The 19,488-nt window shown below is 35.4% G+C and overlaps 1 protein-coding gene across 1 annotated transcript in view; it reads left to right on the top strand.

The window, feature by feature from the left end:
- The first annotated feature begins 18,350 nt into the window (after positions 1 to 18,350).
- Positions 18,351 to 19,488, top strand: part of MAGI2 (membrane associated guanylate kinase, WW and PDZ domain containing 2) — an 835,146-nt gene continuing 834,008 nt past the window's right edge. The window contains exons 1-2 of the mRNA XM_014537030.1: positions 18,351 to 18,372; positions 18,497 to 18,613. Coding sequence (XP_014392516.1) covers positions 18,351 to 18,372; positions 18,497 to 18,613 — 139 coding nt within the window. The remainder of the gene's footprint in view (positions 18,373 to 18,496; positions 18,614 to 19,488) is intronic.

Raw genomic sequence — 19,488 nt, 5'->3', positions numbered from 1 at the left:
CCACACACTAAGTGGCTTAAACAACACACATGTATTTTCTCACAGTTGTTTAGGCTATACATCCAAGATTAATATGTAAGCACTGTTGGTACCTTCCACATGGGGGCAGCCATCTTGTGTGCTGGAGTGATGTTCACTTTGCATATTACCCTTTTATTAGATAGGATTAGAGCTGCCATAAAACAGTACCACACACTAAGTTGCTTAAACAACACACATATTTTTTCTCACAGTTGTTAAGGTAGACATACAAGATTAATATGTAAGCACTGTTGGTATCTTCTAAGACCTCTCTCCTTGGCCTATAGATTGCCATCTTCTTCCAGAGTCTCCCATGCTCTTCACTCTGTGTGTCTTTTTTCTAATCTTTTCTATAATGAAAGACACCAGCCATATTATATTAATGCCCACACCAAAGACCTTATGTAAATATCTAAAATTCTTTAAAGTTCCCATCTCCAGATACATTCATATCCCTGAGGTACTGGCAATTAATTAGGACTTTAACATATAAATTTGGAAGGGTCACAATTCCGTCCATAACACCACCTCATATCAAATCAAACATGTTAACTATTTTTTGAAATATTTTTGAATTTATTTTAGATTCAAAGGAAGTTGCAAAGATAGTGCTGAGAAATTTTGTAAATGTGTGTATCTTTCATTCAAGTTCCCCAAATAGTTACATCTTACATATTTATAGTACAACTAGAAGCCCAATGCACAAAATTCGTGCATGGGTAGGGTCCCTAGGCCTGGCTGGCAATCAGGGCCAATGTGTGGGGCAACCGGCAGGGCAATTGGGGGACCCCCGCTGGCACCCGCACCCGCCTTGGCTGGCCTGGGGCCTGTGGGCTGGGGACAGCTCCTGCATTGAGTGTCTGCCCCCTGGTGGTCAGTGCACATCATAGCGAGCAATCGTTCCACCGGTCGTTCAGCCTTTCAATCAATTTGCATATTAGGCTTTTATTATATAGGATATCAAAAGCAGAAATGTATATTGTGCAAAGCATGTCAGCTATGTTATGTAATTGTATCACATGTTTTGATTCACATAAACATCACAATCAACATACAGAACTAGGTTATCATCACACAGATCTTCCTTATTCTACCCATTTATAATCATACGATCCATCCTTACCCCTTAACCACTTGTAACTCCTGTCAACCACTAATCTGTTTCCTGTCTCTACAACAACTTGGATAGATTTTAAAGTATTACACTGAGTGGAAAAAGTAATCTTAAAAGGTCACATATTATCTGTTGCCCATAAAGTGGTATAATTTGAGCATCAATAAAAATAATAAAGGGTTAAATATCAAACATTTTATAATCCATGAATTTGTCATAACAAAGAATAAAATAATTTTAAAAGTAAAAAAAAATAAATTCAATTCCTGGCTTCTTTGGAACTAACTTTGTATTCTGAAATGTAGTAAATAAATGTGGGGGAAGAGGGGAAGCCAGCATTTCACCTGATATTCATAAAAACTGTAACCAAATAGTAGATAAGAGTGCATTTTCCTTTGTAGATATACTCTAGTTAATGATGAAGGAATGACAAAATTAGAAAAATCACTATACTCTGCCAACCCTTAATGAAATAGCACATTTGGACAGTGATCATCAGTTGCTATTGTTAACATCACAAAAAAAGAGAGACATCTGGACATTACATGACTCTTGATGGAAGAACAAAACTCCACCTATGAAGTAGTCTTGTCCCAGAAATCAAACCTGAACAAAGTTAAGCCTATTCACAAATTTATATAAAATGTATATAAAAGGACAAGGAACATATTAAGTGATGATACAAGATGCAATTCTTAAAATCTAGAAATGGAAAAATCTATGTGACAAGTTTTTCAGTATTTTAAAAAATAACAAATATTAAAAAGGAAAAAAAAGGAGGGCATAACTATAGATTGAAATTAGTTTTAAGAGGTATATTCATTTTGTATGCAGCTTATTTGGTCAGTCAAGAAACCAACTTTAAAAAATGTTTGAATTAATTTGGAAAATTTGACCATGACATAGATATTTGATATTAGCACATTTGTTTCACTGTAATATTGGTATTGTGGTTGTTGTTGTTTTATATACCAACCACTCTCAGTGCAACTGGGGATCAGCCTTGATCTGTCAGTAACTATAAAATTCTATCCCCATTTAGGGGGAAATGGTCTCTAAAAACAGTGACACGTGAAGCCCAGAACCTACAGAGAACCTTGGCTACCAAGACAATGTCAGCGTTGGCCAAGTTCCAGGACTGCGATTGTGGGTGTGGCAGGAATAACTATACCCTTTCCTTAGGGTAGCATTTCCCATTATGTTTACCTGGAACACATCCCTATAAGTTACTCTACAGAAAAAACAGAGATTTGGTAACCAATGGTGTAATTAAGGCCACAATAACTTCTGAAATATAGAAACCTTTAAAATTTGACATTACTCAATGATTCCCCAAATGATTTGACCCTGGAAGTTTTTTTTTCTTTTTTGTTATTAATATCTTGTGGAACTAACTTTTGGAAAGCAGGTTTAGATATTATACCTCTTCCAATATAAAGAGGGGGAGAAGAAGATGCTTCCCTTGTCCCTGTCATTCTGTCAAGAAGTCATGGTTCGCTGGATTTCCAGCTCTGGCCAGATGTCAAGAAAAAAACTTAAATGTCAAAATGTAAAAATTCATCTTGGATTATGGACAGTTTAATCTTGACAGTGACAGCCTGCATGCATGAATGGTAGGCATTTTGTCTAAAAAGTGAGCAAGACGTAATATTAACTTGTAATTTTTACCTTTGACTTTCTGAAACTGCTCAATCTGTTAAAACTGAACCTTTAGATTGGGGTTTTGCTAGGGGCTTATCAATGTTTCCACTGGCAATCACTTCATTCTTCCTCTGATTTGTATGTCATTCTTTCACTGTCAGTTCATCTACTTTATCCATCCATTACTCTATCATTCCCTTCATTTCCTGGGATTAGATTTTGTTTTGTGCATTGAGAATTCCCCGGGGGAAAATCCCTGAAAATATAGACATGTGTTACAAATCTACCACAAAGTTTATGGTGTTATAGGGTTGGGAGCTTGAGGTCCCTAAACTAGCTGTAACTGCCTAAACGATGCTTAATGTGCTGTAAACAAAGAGGAGACAGCTAAAATTACCCTCAATATCCACAGTGGCCTTGACTAGTATCCTGGCATCTTCAATTATATAAATAGATTAATTTAGCAGTGTGTGGTAAACTAGGATCATTAATTCACAGCCACATAGGAAACATGGCCACTGCCTGATACCCAGGGATATAGGGAGGAATTGTGCAAGAGAACCAATGAATCAAGCATCACTTGATACCAACTGTGTGAAACTCAAGTCATTCACCCTACTTGAGCATTGGCTTCCTCAAATGGGGATAAAGATCCATGCTTTGCTTTGCTTTGCTTACTCCTGAACGTTTTTGAGATAATAGTACATAGAAATGCGATAGTACATATTAAAGTTCTTTGTAAACTGATAAGGTTTTACATGTGGAGTTTAATTTTCATCCTAACTTATTAGTCTTTCAAACTGTACAATGCGGCTTTTAACGGTTGAGAACGTATGAATCATTTGTGAGCTGGCTATTCATGTTCTGGCTCACAATTTTTCCTGTGAGTGCTTTGTACATATCTATATGTTACAAAATGTCATGGACTCTTACCATATATATTTCTATTGAAATAATTTGAAATTATTCCACCAAAGAATATTTGACTAAGATTTAATTTCAAATGTTTTATTAAAACCAAAATTAAAGAAAAGTATTATTCTCATATAATTTACAGAATTATATGAGACTTCATACAAGGGAATTCATGAGATTTATTATATTTTAATTTACTAGCATTATCGTGTTGTCATGTTAGATGTTTATGTGACATAAGGCAGTTATGTTACCAATGTCAGTAGATAAAACTCTACTTTTTTTTCAAATAGCTTAAGGGCCAGCTCCACACTATATAGTATGAATCATATTAACACATTAGATTTGTTTATTGCTTGTCATTATAAACACTTTATAAAACAGAACTCAGTTTATAGTAGAGCAACAAACAATAATTCACCCTAAATACCAGAGCAGCCTCACCTTTTCTCTCCTCTCTCCTCTCTCCTCTCTCCTCTCTCCCCTCTCCCCTCTCCCCTCTCCTTCTCCTTCTCCTTCTCCTAATCTTTACCATTTCCATGTGGCAGATATTCAACTGATAATGTGTTCTTTTCTGTATATTCCTCTGTATTTCATGCCCAGCCTTACAGCTACTCCTCTGCTCAAGTAGCTCCCTAAACTCAAAATTCCTTCCTTCCTTCCTTCCTTCCTTCCTTCCTTCCTTCCTTCCTTCCTTCCTTCCTTCCTTCCTTCCTTCCCCTGAGGAATATAGTGATTCAAAAATACCATATTTTTGGAGAGTAAATATTTCAAAACAAATACTTGATAAAAAGAATTGCATGCTTTTTAATTTATTATGCATTGAGAAACATCTGTAGAGGTGATTATTTCCCTTGTAATAAGCCAAATAGGAGCAATTGCAGAACTTTAAATATCTAAGTGGTAATCATTAAAGTTTACATTTAGGATATCAGTCATATTCCCAGTCTCTCCTACACAGCTACTGAGAGCCCTAATTTTTTATTGGGAAATCCATCTTTCTTGAAGTTAATACAAGGTTAGATAGTTAAATCTGGGAAAGCTGCCAGTTGTTGTCGCCATATTCTTAGCCTTTGTATTTGAAAGTACTACAAAGTTTATGGTAGAGCCATGACCAAAACAAGGGTGAGCGGTTTTTTGTAATGTGCTTATGGTCAGTATTCAATTGTTCACATTTGCGTGCTTCCATTTTGGTCATGCTCGGACTCCTTAACAAGTGAAGCAGCTGGGAGTAAAGATAGAGTTATAACACCCTGGAGAAAGTTCTCTGTGCATGTTTTATAACTTCAGTTATAATTCTGCTCCTCCACAAATGTTGTGCATTATTATATTGACTTTCGTAATAATTAATCTATACCTCTGAGTATTTGAAAAAAAAGGAAATACAAATTGCATAGGTTTCAAAATAGAAAATCTGGAGGAAAAGCTGAGTGAACTAAGAAAAGAAGTGGCAAAATGACCTTAGCCAATTAGGCATTTTAGCAATTTGGACATTCTTTGGTAAATATTGGAGTTCGTATGGAGGACAATGCACACTGCTTGTCTGCTCAACCACAACCGGATACCAGGTGGGTTATTACATGAAAATGTAACTTGAAAAGTATTGGGTTACATTTGAAAGGTCAAATTTAAGCAAACATACCAACGTTTAGTATCAAGCAGGAAGGATAAAAGAAACAGGCCCAGCCAGGAGGTCATGGTTCAATTCCCAGTCAGGGTGCCTGCCCAGGTTGTGGGCACCATCCCCAGTAGGTGGTGTGCAGGAGGCAGCCAATCAACAATTCTCATCATTAATGTATCTGTTTCTCTCTCCCTTTCCCTTCTTCTCCGAAATCAATTTTAAAAATTACTTTAAAAAAATAAAGAAACAGAACAGTTGCACAAATTTCTCAGTCTTCAAGCACTGTGACAGCCTCATGCATAAAAGATTCACACCTTAGGATCTGATAGTATTGTGATGCAAGACCAACAATCTCTATTCAAGTCTCTATTCGAGGTGGGCACTTGGACATAAGACTAGAAAGGAACTAGTGTATTGTGTCTCAGAGTATCATTTAACTAATCTCTCACAGACCAATATCTCTTTTGTAAAATATTTTAAAAAATGAATTACTAGAAATTTTTTAAAAATACAAGTCCTTGGTGCTTTTTGTTGGTGTATTTGATTTGTTATTAGATTTAAAACTCAAAAAAATTCTGAATAATTATTATAAATCTTTTTTACTCTCAATTTCTGAACATTGTCAAGAAGTTCATCCACCATCACTGGGTTAAACACGTTGAACTGCTCTAGAAGGTCTAAGTGTATTTAGGCTATTGGGCCAAATTATCATGTTCTGTTCATGTAATAAGAATGAGGCCACTACAATGTTTTTAACCAACTATTATCTTAAACAATCTTTATTTTTCCAATGAAAATTCATTATACATTTCTTTTGCTAATTAACAACACTCCAGTGTAGATTTTAAAGCAATATTTGAAATACCTATGTAACTCCTCTGGAGTGTTGAGTCTTCATTAAGGTACTTTAATGCTAACTGTCCCTAAAATATAGGTATAGATTAAAATTTACTTACATCTCTCTCTCTCTCTCTCTCTCTCTCTCTCTCTCTCTCTCTCTCACACACACACACACACACACACACACACCACATTTATTCCCAAACCAGAGGTCCAGTGCACAAATTTGTGCACCAGTGGGGTCCCTCAGCCTGGCCTGCGGGATCGGGCTGAAACTGGCTCTCCAACTTCCTGCAAGGGGTCCTGGATTGCAAGAGGGCACAGGCCAGGCCGAGGGACCCCACCGGCGCAGGATCGGGGCTGGGGAGGGATGCAGGAGGTTGGCCAGCTGGGGAGGGACCATGAGAGGGCTGTAGGGCATGTCCAGCCCATCTCGCTCAGTCCCAATCTGCCGGACCCCAGCAGCAAGCTAACCTACAGGTCGGTGGGTCTGCCCCCTGGTGGTCAGAGCATGTCATAGTGACTGGTCAACTGATTGACTGTCTTCCCCTGGTGATCAGTACATGTCATAGTGACTGGTCGACCGGTCTACTGTCTGTCCCCTAGTGGTCAGTGCACATCATAGTGAGCAGTTGAGTGGCCTTAGCATATCATTAGCATATTACACTTTGATTGGTTGAATGGCCAACCGGTCGCCCTGACACTTAGCATATTAGGCTTTTATTATATAGGACTAGAAGCCTGTTGCAGGAGGATTCCTGCATGAATAGGGCTTCCTCCAGCCGATCGCGCCTCCAAGCCCCTCCGCCCAGGGCCGCAGACGGGGGTACTGCCCATCCAGGGCTGCACACGGGGTCCCGGCTGGGGGCAGGGCTTAATTATATACAAGTAAGACTTCAAGGAAGTTACACTTTAAAAAATATGCAAGACAATTTTGTCAAACACATCATTCTGGGGAATTTGTAACATTTTATTCTCACAGAAAGTGATATGTTTTGATATTGACTTGTACTATTTGCTAAAATTTGTTAAATTCTAGAGAAATCACAGCATCTTAAATCATAAACATTGTTGCTTGCATCTATCCTATGCAGAAAACAAAGGAACAAGAGTTGGATATTTCATACATTCCTACAAACTTAATTCTCTAAAGTTTTAGTGGTATTTATAAGAAGCACTAGAAGCCTGTTGCAGGAGGATTCCTTCAGGAATAGGGCTTCCTCGGGCCGATCACGCTGCCAAGCCCCTCCGCCCAGGGCCGCAGATGGGGGTCCCGGCTTGGGGCGGGGCTTAGGCTGCGCGTTCACTCTGCCAAGCCCCTCTGCCCAGGGCCGCACACGGGGGTCCCAGCTGGGGGAGGGGCTTAGGCGGCAAACAGGGGCTGGATGGCGGCTGGAGCTGGCCCGCCCTGCCTGCAGTATGCAAATTAGCCATCTTTGTTGGCGGTTAATTTGCATATCGCACTGATTAGCCAATGGGAGGCATAGTGAAGGTACGGTCAATGACCATGTTTGTCTATTATTAGATTAGATACCTTTAATGAAAATCACAATACATATTATAAAACACAACAAAGAAAAAGTCAAGTCAAAACCAAAATGATTATTTGAGTTTAAAGAAATACTTTCTTCACTTAGGTGATCTAATAGCATAAAATATTTAGGAAACCTAAGACTATATACCTTCCTTGGATTTTTTAAAAAATTACATTTTGAAGCATGTTTGCCTATAACCCATCACCTTCTGAATATTTTCAGTGTAGATAATACATGAAAAACTTCTGTGTCCCATAAATTTTTTTCCAATACAAAAGCAAAGACTAGAGAAGAAGCAAAAAAAGTGTAGGTAGAACAGATCTAAGAATATCCTTCAACCATATTTTTTAAATCTGGTCTTGTGGTTTATAAATATTCTGGTTTTGAGTATACTTGATAAAACTATATTTTAAAGAATAGTGTACTTAATGAATGTCTGTCTTCCATTACAGTTATTCCTTATCATCACTAGAAAATAGTAAACAAGTAAGTCAACCTAGCTATAATCTATACAACCAAAAGTTCTTTAGAAGTGTGCAAATGTTATAGTGATTCCAGATTTTAGAAAGTTAAAAAGTTGCTTTTTTAACTGACTACATCCAATAATAAATGACCGATGAAATTCTCACATTCTTGACCATATGCTTACTACTTTGAGTTTAAATATTCTGTTTAGAAACTATTTCTTTTGACTAATGTCCTTTGCCACAGGCTTCATTTTAATAATAGACCCTCTAAAAGCTACAGATGGACTGTTTTTACTTCAGTATTTTTATATATTTTAAAACTTTAACACTTGATAGTTTCTAAATTAATGGTTAAGAAATAAATTTGAACCTAAACTTGATGTTCCACTTTCAGAATGGTCAATGTGCCCTGTACTCTTATGTTGATTGAAACCAAGAGAATGATAGAAAATATTTGTTTTGTAAATACTGTTCCAAAGCATGAAAAATTACATACTAAAAATAATTGTATTTGGCATCCACTTTTCTTCATGATGACTCACTAGGTCAAAAGCTTTCCTTTTTACTTAATATAAATTTCAGCTGAAGGCCAGAATGATGGTACTAACATGTTTTAATGCTAACTGTCCCTAAAATATAGTGATGGCATGCTGGCCTTATAGTTAATGTTCTATACAGCTTCATATCTTGTGTGAATATATTGAAGAAACAAATAATTATTTTTTATATTATATTCAATGATTCTTTTCTATATGGTGATTGCTAAAGATGAAATTTTGGATGACAGAACTAAATCAAGTTTTATATAACACTCACAGCAGGAAATAGAACTTGGTACTCATAAATCATCAGATACTTTAATTTCAAATAAACTTTTTCTTATAAAATGTGCTTTGATTTTATTAATAGAATAAAGTAAATATGCATTTTACATTAGGAAGCCAAATTTAGTAAACAAGTTAGTCCATTGTGATTGACATATAAAGAGTTGGCATAATTTATAAAATTTGCTAATTGCCCTTCATGGTCATGAATCTTCATCTAACTTTTAATATAAATAAGTCATGGAGCCTGTTAGACAATTAATGTAAAAAAAGTAGGCATTTTGAGAAATAATGGGATATTATTGTGTGGCGCTATTACTTGTTTATAGTTTCTCCAAAAATGCTTTATATTTGTATCCATTTCATTTTTCAATGAGCAAATACCAGTTGCATGACTATTAAATGTCAGGCTCTGCTCTCTCATGGAACTTATATTCTAAGGAACGACTTAGGCAATAAGCAATTAAACAAGTAAATGTGTGATACAATTTTAGGTAAGGGTAACTGCTATGTAAACAAGTGGGGTAGGAGAATAGTGAATGATGGGGATGGGGTTGTGGGAGATGAGCAAGTTTAGACAGGGTGTGGAGCAATTTTTGAGTAGAGATATAAACCAAGTGAAATAGCAAAAGGAAGGTAATTTTAAGCATGATATTTAAGAGTGAGGGATAGAAAAGTTGCAGCTTGTTGATGATTTGTATTGTGCTTATGAAGAACATGATTGCTATCTCTAACTATTAGCATGCTGATAGGGTGATAGCTACTTAGAAAAACAGTAGTGATTTATTCAGATTATGTTGCTGAGAAGTACTTGTGAAGGTAAACAATGATAAGTTCCATATCAGTATTCCAGGCTTTTCCAATTTTATTATAGACTTGTGACAGCAATATTTACATGCACATTGTCCTTCAGTATTATATATAAATAACCCAAGCCATAGAAATTGAAAAGCAGTCTCCTAAAATAGTAAATTTTTAGGAATTCTATTCACAAGGAGAATTTTGGGATTTTTGTTTCAATTTCCTTAACTATTGCCTGATTTTAAGTGGAACATAAAATCAATTGTTTGATAGGGATATGCCATGATAAAACCACACCATCAAAACAGTAGATTCTTCCCTGTCAGTATGGCTCAGTGGTTGAGTGTCCACCTAGGAACCAGGAGGTCACGGTTCCATTCCCGGTGGTCAGGTCACATGCCCGGATTGTGGGCTCAGTCCCCAGTAGGGGGCGTGCAGGAGACAGCTGATCAATGATTTCCTCTCATCATTGATGTTTCTATCTCTCTCTCCCTTTCCTTTTCTCTCTGAAATCAATAGAAATATGTTTAAAAAAAAGAAATTAAAAGTTCATCTAAATGTGGTTTTTGTACCATCGATTAACCATTTAAAAGCCATTTGTATGTCCTAGCAAATAGTATCTGTCCAAAAAAAGAAATATGTAGTAATGGCAGACCCCTCTTTTGTGACAGGAAACCTTTCTGCACTTTTACAAAATTCATTTACTAGATATTATTGTATTCATGCATTTAAATATTTATCATTATTGGGTGAATTATTTAAATCATCCATTGAGTAGGAATGTAATTCAGTTAATACTTATTGACATCCTTTTCAGAATACATTCCTTATTATTTGAAATCAGCCTGTAGCAGCAGTCCAAGCATTGTCATGACTTCATTGCTACTGATAAATCATGATACAGCCTATAGAAGATATATTAGTCTCTTTTTTTGAACCCAAAATTTAAAGGATGTTTTTTGTATTGTCACTGAAAATGGGCTCATAAATAAAGCTATGGTGGGTTTTTTTGGGGGGTGGGGGTGGGGAGGAAGGTAGAGTCGATTTGGACAACATGTTCTATGTCATGATACTTTTCAAAATGAAGCAAATTGAAGTGGACCATCTATTGTACCAGGTCATTAGGTAGTTTTAAGTCTAAGCAGGTTAGCAAAACCTAAAATGAGTGGTCGGGCCTTGTCTTACAGTTCTCAAAACATAAAATAATGCAGCCGTTCACAAATCTAACCCTGCTAATTAATCCCCATCAATTTTACTCATAATAAGCATCACCTCTTTAAAAATATAGTTTTTGATTACTTGGGCATAGTAGCTTGTTGATAAAGTGAAAATAAGCTGGAATATTCATTGTTTAAATATCATTTATATGCTCACTTTTAGTTTTATAAATGAATGTGTTTCAGGCATACATAGTATGAGCAGTTTATTTTATATTCTTTTTTAAATTAATGCAGGTAAATTCCTAAATTTGATTGCAAAAATAACGTGATATTTTTATCCCTGCAATATTTAAAAATTAGGCTTAGACTTTGGAATACATTTTGAAAGGCAGTGAGCCAATTCCCACAGTGAAAATTTTTGCCTGCTGAATTATGTAGATGTTTTGGATAATGGTTTCTTCCTTTGACCTCAGTAATTTTATGCAGAAACCTTAGAGCTTTAAGATTTATTAGCCTTCAATGATTTTAAATCATTCATAACTACCTAATAACTTATTTGGGTGCATTTTTTTCCTTTTAGAATTTATAATGGTAAAAATATCAGGTTTTTTTAAAAAAAAGGATTGAATTTGGGTCTGATTCCTTTTTGGCCATATATCTTTTTCTTTTGTGTTGCTGAATTTGTTGTGACATATTGCTTTTTATAAAGATCACCTAATGTTTAGAAGTTAGGTGAGTCAAAGAAATTAACAGAAAATACCCTATTCCAAAAATAAATTAGCCATCTCGAAACATAGAAAATATAGTTCAGTTTGTTTTCAACTATGTCCCATCAGTTCGTGTCTTGATTTTAAAATTTTGGGGAATTCTGTATGACACCTAGCACAATACCAGACATATAGCAAGTACCTATTTTCCTTTCTCATGAGAGCCTATAATCATAACTATAAGAATAACTTTAACTTTTACTTTGAGACCAAAGCTAACAATTAAACTCAATAATAATATATGTGTAACAGTAGAGGGAAGAAAATGATAAAAGTCATTTTCAATATGAACTAGAGAATATTATAAACCACTTACATTTACCTCTGTCATTTTCTCTGAAATAACGATTATTCTCTCTAGTTTTAAATCTCCTAATGATCTACAATAATTTGTTGTCTCTTGTATTATTGCATTTCTTATATAAAATATGTAATACTACTTAATTCTTGAAGAAAAACAAAATCCAAAGATATCAAGACATGATAAAAGGATTGACTATACTTGCTAATATTATGAGTAGAAATTTCATATACCTAAATATTTCCAGCTATGGAAAAGCAATTAACCAAGCAAGGCATCTGCAATGAGTTACCATGGCTCTTATATGTGTGCTCCTATTTAAAATTATTATTACTGAAATTATTGAAAGAAGCACGGTTTTACTGACTTATAATTTATAAAACAACTATTATAAATCAAATGCATCCGGTGATTTGGTGCAGTATTCTAGCTTCCTGAAAATGAGATGGGCCTATAGATCATCAGAAACCAAAGACACAATTTTCCACCTAAAAGGGGGATGGAGATAGTTCCGGCAGACTGGATTAGATATGTCTGTCACCTATTTTGTGACTGTGGATTATAACAGAATCAATCAACTTTTCTGTGATTTATTTCTCCATTTTTGAGGTGAGCCAAGCAGAAAGTATTTTTGAAGAAGGAATATAGCAACATAGCCTCATCGTACTTTTCTACTGTCTATTCCCCCACTTCCCCACCATCCAATAAACCAACATAAAATAAATGTGCAGTTACTTATGGGAATATCTTAAAGGCATATGGATAGATCTTTTTCTTCTTCCAATTTCTTACAGACCATTTTTCTTGGTAATTGTACTACTTATTTGGCAAAGACAATGTATGAAGTCAATTTTCTGTTGATAATCTTAGCTCCCTGGATAATTCAGAAAATAAAAATAAATCAAAGGGAGATTATCCATGGCTTTATTTCTTGTGAGCTATAACTAAGTTGTGGTCTATGATTGTACTCTTCTATATATATAAAAGCCTAAGCGACCGTCCAACTGTTCAATCGTTTGCCTGGTAGCTATGACATGCACTGACCACCAGGAGGCAGATGCTCCGATGAGTAAAGGAGAGACTCCAATTCCCCATGGAATTGGCCATGGGTTAGGTTGCTGCTGGGGCATTGTTGGCCCTGAAAATGCTTCATCCACACCCTGGAGGGAGGGAGAGGAGGGGCCTCATTTCTCATGGAATCAGCCGTGGGTTAGGTTGCTGCTGGGGGGAGTGTGGGAAGAGATTAACCAAAGATCTTATATGCATACTAGAGGACCAGTGCAGGGATTCGTGCACCGGTGGGGTCCCTTGGCCTGGCCTGCAGGGATCAGGCTGAAACCAGCCCAGTGCACGGATTTGTGCACCAGGTGTTCCCTCAACCTGACCTGCGGGGATCAGGCCAAAACCCGCTTTCTGACATTACCCGAGGGGTCCCAGATTGTGATAGGGCTCAGGCCAGGCCAAGGGACCCCACCAGTGCATGAATCCATGTACCGGGCCTCTAGTTAACTAATAAAATAATTTGGTTGTCTGATTACAAAAAAAAAAAAATCCCCAAACTATTAGATATACTTGGTAAGTACTTTATATGGAAACAAGGAATTTATATCTAATGGAGGCCTTATTATATCTGTACCTACTCTTACGGACTGCTTATTTCCCCTTCAAAAGCTATATGCTTAAATCCTAGGAGGTGTGGGCTTTGGGAAATAGTTAGCTCATGAGAGTGGAGCTCTCATGAATGGGATATGTACCCTTATATGCAGAAACACTAGCGAGATGAGTTCTCTTCCAAACATGTGAGGACACAGGAGAAGATAGCTATCTGCAAACCAGAAATTAATATTTGTTTTTTTAAGCCACCTAGTTTAATATTTTTATTTTAATTGGCTAAGTGAGGGCAGGGAAGATAGGCTAAATATCTGACCATATTTATACAGAATGAGCGAGATATAGACACTAGAAAAAGGAAATCAAAGTGATGTTACCAAAAGAAGATAGTACAGATAAAGCAGAGAAATGGGTACAAAAGATAAAGCACAAACAAACAAAAAATCAAATGCTTGCTTCAGCAGCTTGTTGTGTATGAATAGAGAAAAAAATGAGGTAAAGACAAGAAAAAATAAATAAGGCCAATAGAATGTTAGAGTAGCCTAATTTGGCTGAATAAATGACAGAATGAGCCAGACTTTGGCTTGCTGATCATCTCCACCTTTCCCTTTCTACACACCCTCCACCATCCCAATCAGTGAACTATTCTCCACAGTTGACATTAAGTTTATAAGATGCATGTCATTCCAGAAGCTGTTGGAGGGGAAAGTTGAGCCAATGTTCATGCCCATGAATGAGGTATGGGATTTCTCCGGCCAGCTACTAGCAATCAGACCGTTGGCACAAACATTATAGAGCCTGATATATTTCTCCCTCAACCTTAGGAAGATTGTCTCACTTTAGCTACAAGGTTAAGACTAGCAATTTTTCTTAAGGAATATACCAAGGAGATTCTGTTCATATGATCCAAGAAGCATTTGTCTCTGCTTCCTCAATCTAAGCATTCAGGTAGTGGAGGGGACAAAGCAGTTCTACTGCAGATATTTAAGAAAACTTGTAAGTGCAGAGATGCACACCATTTTCAAGTGGTAATATGTAGATTTTTTCCCCAAAATAATTCATCGGAGTTGATTCCCTGATGCTTTTCACAATCCCCCCATCTTTGCTTTGAACCCAGTGCCAAATAATTTGAGCGAGTTTCAGTTTCCTCATTTGTAATATGAAGAATTTGAATTAACTTCTCTCCTAAGGGTTCTCAAGTTATACTTTGATGTCAGGTTGAAAGCTTGTTTGTGGTCATGCTGAGAAAGAAGACTGCTTTAGGCTCTGAAGTTTCGTCTCAAATGGGTGATGTTCTTCAGAAGCAGAATCATAGGGTTCAAATCCTTCCCAGATCTCTTATCGACAAATGAGTGATTTCAGAAGGTGTTATATCTTTTAATCTATTGTTTTACTTTGTAAAATAAAGAAAATTAAGTTTTTCACAATTAAGTGAAATAATTCAATAACTATTAAAAATAATAGTAAGTAAAAACCACTGAATTTTATTGAAGAGATGAGTACACAGCTAAGGGACACTGGACTGGACAGTGCTATGCTTGATGGAAGGATTCATGTGGACATCCTATGAGATTTAGGCAGCAATAACAAATGACAAAAACAGAAACTTTACCGACAAACAATAACAAGAAAATAAAAAATTACAGCTATGGAAAATAAGGTAGCAATTTATTTAATTTAATAATAGATAGCATTTATTGAATACTATGTAGAATCTTCTATTTTTAGCTTATTTTAAAATATTAACTTATATACCTGAAATCAGGTATTCTTGAGACTCAGACTCTGTTTTTAGCTCACTCATTGTCCACTATCTGTTGCTTAATTTTTCTCTAAATAAAGTTTACAATAAGAAAAAACATTCTTTTAAATGTGTATATACATATTGTATATACATATGTAAAACATTTTTATATACACATATATCTATTGGGATCATGTATAGTTGCAAATGACAGAAACTCATAATAGTTTTAGAAAAATGAGTACACACTTTTACCTCATATAAAAAGATTTATTAAGGTAAATATTTGATGATATTATTTTAGCTGCTCATTGAAACCATTAAGGACCCCAGGCTGTTTCTAACTTTACCTCCAATATCCTATGTTGGATTTTTCCTTGTGCAAGTCACTTCATGGTCAGAATATGGCTAATATATCTCAGATACCAAATCTAGTTCAATGAATAAAAAAATCCCCTCTTTCTGGGTTAGGTCTCAATGGCCAGAACATAGCTATCAGAAGCTGTAAGGACAGCTAGGAAAGTGAGGAGCTAGATTGTATAACTGTTTCCGACCACTGGGATCCATGTCCTGGGGCTAAGTATGAAATTAAATCATGGTACTCAATAAGAAAGAATAGAGGAAAGAATATTGGGTAGGCAACTAGCAGAATTTGCAATAATAAAGATAGTGGGTAAATAAAATGGACTTACTTGTAAGATGCTGTGATAAATTGTGATGGACGATAAAGTATTTATGAACTATGAGGCAGGATAAGTCCTTCCAAAACAAATTCAGTAATTTGTGACAATTCATTTTAATTAATGAAAAAATCTATATCAGTTTCATAAGCTGCAGATGGTTCTTTCATAGGGGAATAAAGGTATTGACATAGTCATATCAATAGATTAAAAAATCAAAAATATATTAAAGTCGCTGAGTGAATAGACAGCCTTTTCGGTTGTTTGGGTTTTTTGTTCGTTTGTTTTTTACATGATAAGTCTTGAGAGAGCTAATGTGGTATATTTGTAGTAGCAGAAATGGTTTTAAACTGATAATATCCATATTTTCAGGAACAATAATTCTGAACTACACATGTGAGCTTATCCATGTTACATTCATTAGGTGAATGATTCTTTACCTTGGTGGACAGACTACATCTGTTGTTCTATCATTAGCATATTCTTTGGCTACCAGAAAGCATCTCTTCACTTGGCACGTCCCACATATTAGACAGCAAGAAAGATAGAGTGCAGTTGCTGAAGGACCTGTAGACTTAGAACTTGGCAGAGAACAGTCAGGCATGATCATGCTCCGTAGCTATAATGAACTAGGAAGGATAAGCATGTTCGGCTGGCCAGAAAAGATCAAAGGAGAAAAACAGAATTTCAGGATTTCTAATTATCAACTATTTCTGGGCATTTGAAGATGTAAATACTAGGTAATTGTTGATATGAGTGCTGGTAGTTTTAAGTGACGTCCATTTCTGACTGCTCTGCTGCTTGACTGAATTTGGAAAATTCTAGGTGCAAGCATTCTGGATATAATATCTATATGCACCCAATAAGCAATATGTTTTCCTTTGGTGTAACTTGTTTTTCACTACTATGTTATATTTTGTGGAAAAAATAGATTAAGACTATTTGCTGAAATATATGAGAAATACTATTTGGAGAGTAAGGATTTTGATAGTGAATTTAGTTAAAAATTGTATTTCTTATGGCATCTTACTGAGGCTGTACCAACAGATTAAGAGGCAACTAAAACAATGGATTTGGAAACTCCAGAAATGTTGCACTTTGCAAATATATTAACTACTATTTGAGTAAAAAATATTTGTATCCATATATGCACATCCACCTAATGTTACCTTTATGTGGTCATAGTGGTGTAAATAGATTGATGAACTGTAATTTCAATATTCAAAAGGATTTGAAGAGAATATGATTTTGTGACTATTATGGATTTTCTGTTTCTTCTATCATTAATTCTTTGTCTTGACTCAACTACCCAAATATATTTGAAAATTAAAGGTTTTAATAATTCTTACTTATATTTTTATAGATATTTTGATTTATAATTCACTTTCAAGTATAAGAATAAAAAGAGCCTTAGATGAATCTTCATAATTTCATACAATTATCTTTAAATATTTATCTTTAAATTAATCTTGGCCTCACGCAGATGGCTTAGTTGGTTGGAGAGTTGTCCCTTACACCCAAAAGGTTGTGGGATCAATTCCTGGTCAGTGCATGTACCTAGATGATGGGTTCCATCCCCAGATGGTTCATATACGGGAGGCAACTGATTGATGTTTCCCTCTCACATCAATGTTTCTCTCTCCCTTCTTCTCTCTTAAAATCAATAAACATATCCTTGGTTGAGGATTAAAAAAATTAATCTTGGGTAAACCCACAGTATTAGCTTGCTTACCTATAGTCAACTTATTTTTCATTAGATTATAATGGCAAATGTTAGATTATAATAGCAAATAGACTCAAAATTATTTCTGTAATAATAACATAATACTTATAATAAAATCTTGATTTCTAGTTATGAACAGCTGCACATTTTATAGGACAGATAAATCAATTTGATTTTATAAAGGAAATAAAACATTAATATTTGTGTAGCTTTTAACTTTTTATATTACCATACTTATCTTAATCCATAGTAACTTTAAATAAAAATCTTGTCAAACTTTTAAGTGAAATAAGCCAGTCACAAAAGGGAAATATATGATTCTACTCACATGAGATACCTTCAGTCAAATTCATAGAGACAGAAAAATAGTGTAGTGCTTGCCAGAGGCTAGAGAAAAGGGAAAATGTGAAATAGAAAAAAAAATCTTGTTGGTTATTCAATAAGCTATACTATGGCATTTCAGTATTAGCTCAGGAGTATTACATACATTCTGCCTTCATTCTAAATGAAAAATAAATTAAAGAATGCATGTAAAACACCAAGCACACACCTGGTAGACAATTATTATCTCAGTAAATTATTATTATGGCAGTAAATGTCTTAGAAGGTCAAAAGAGCAATGTGAAATGATGCATCTTTTAAATAGGCTCATGTGTATATTTATAACAGAATCAGATTACAATTTAAAATATTTTTTCAACATTCTTTATTAAGAAACTCTATTATTCTAGGAGGAATTGTTGATAAGGATCTTCGTCACTACCTCAACTTACGATTTCAGAAGGGTTCTGTGGACCACGAACTTCAGCAAATCATTCGTGACAACCTCTACCTCCGCACCGTGCCATGTGAGTATAACAGGCGATTTTATTTTCTATGTTAACAGATACATGTTCAGCAATATACCCAGTGTTTCAAAGAAAAGTTAAATCACACTGATTTTTATGGTGGGCATTTGGGACAGAAAACTTTTTGAGATGTGGAAGTTTTAAATGCAAAAGCTTATAATTGCAATTGTGTGGTTCATGATGAAGTTGTAGCCAGAAGAGACTTTTGATTTTTAAGCTATAAAACCTAACTTACTTCTTCAGTTAATATTGAGAAATATGAATTCTAGTCCAGGATGTTGGCGATTCAGAATGACTCATGATTGGGGTAGAACTCCCACCAGGAAATGTAAATTGAATTTATTAGCTGAAGTCACAGTAACTCCCAGCCGCATCTCTGGTTTGTAACAGGGGAATCTCATAAATGAACAGGAAATTGTTCATTGGAAAGTGAAGCTAAATGTCCTGTAACTCTTAGAAAGTGATGTTGTTGAGTGTTGGATACAAATCTCTTATATGAAACCTATAGAAATCCACAATAATCCCTGATTATGAACAGGTGCACTTCAAAAGAGAGGAGTTGGTAAAATGATGAAACTTACGAATCAACTTCTTAGTACCTGTTACAGCTCATTTGAGAATTTTCTATAACTGTGTGACAATTCAAGGATTTTTCAAGGTAGGTCCTGGATCTTAGATAGATATCAAAATCTACGTCCTCAAGGTAGAGTCCAGGATCTCCAGAGACTTTTCAGTATCTCCAGAAATTCAGATTGGTGGGTGTTGTGTGTATTCACTTTGTTTCAGTTCTGCTCTAAACTTAACAAACTCAAAGCTATGGGCTCTGAAAGGTATATATTTAAAAAATAAAAACTTGGCTAAAATAAATAAAGCGT

The sequence above is a fragment of the Myotis brandtii genome, unplaced genomic scaffold (genome assembly GCF_000412655.1).
Source record: "Myotis brandtii unplaced genomic scaffold, ASM41265v1 scaffold17, whole genome shotgun sequence".
NCBI classification, from domain to species: Eukaryota; Metazoa; Chordata; class Mammalia; order Chiroptera; family Vespertilionidae; genus Myotis; species Myotis brandtii.
This window is presented reverse-complemented; position numbering and strand designations above follow the sequence as displayed.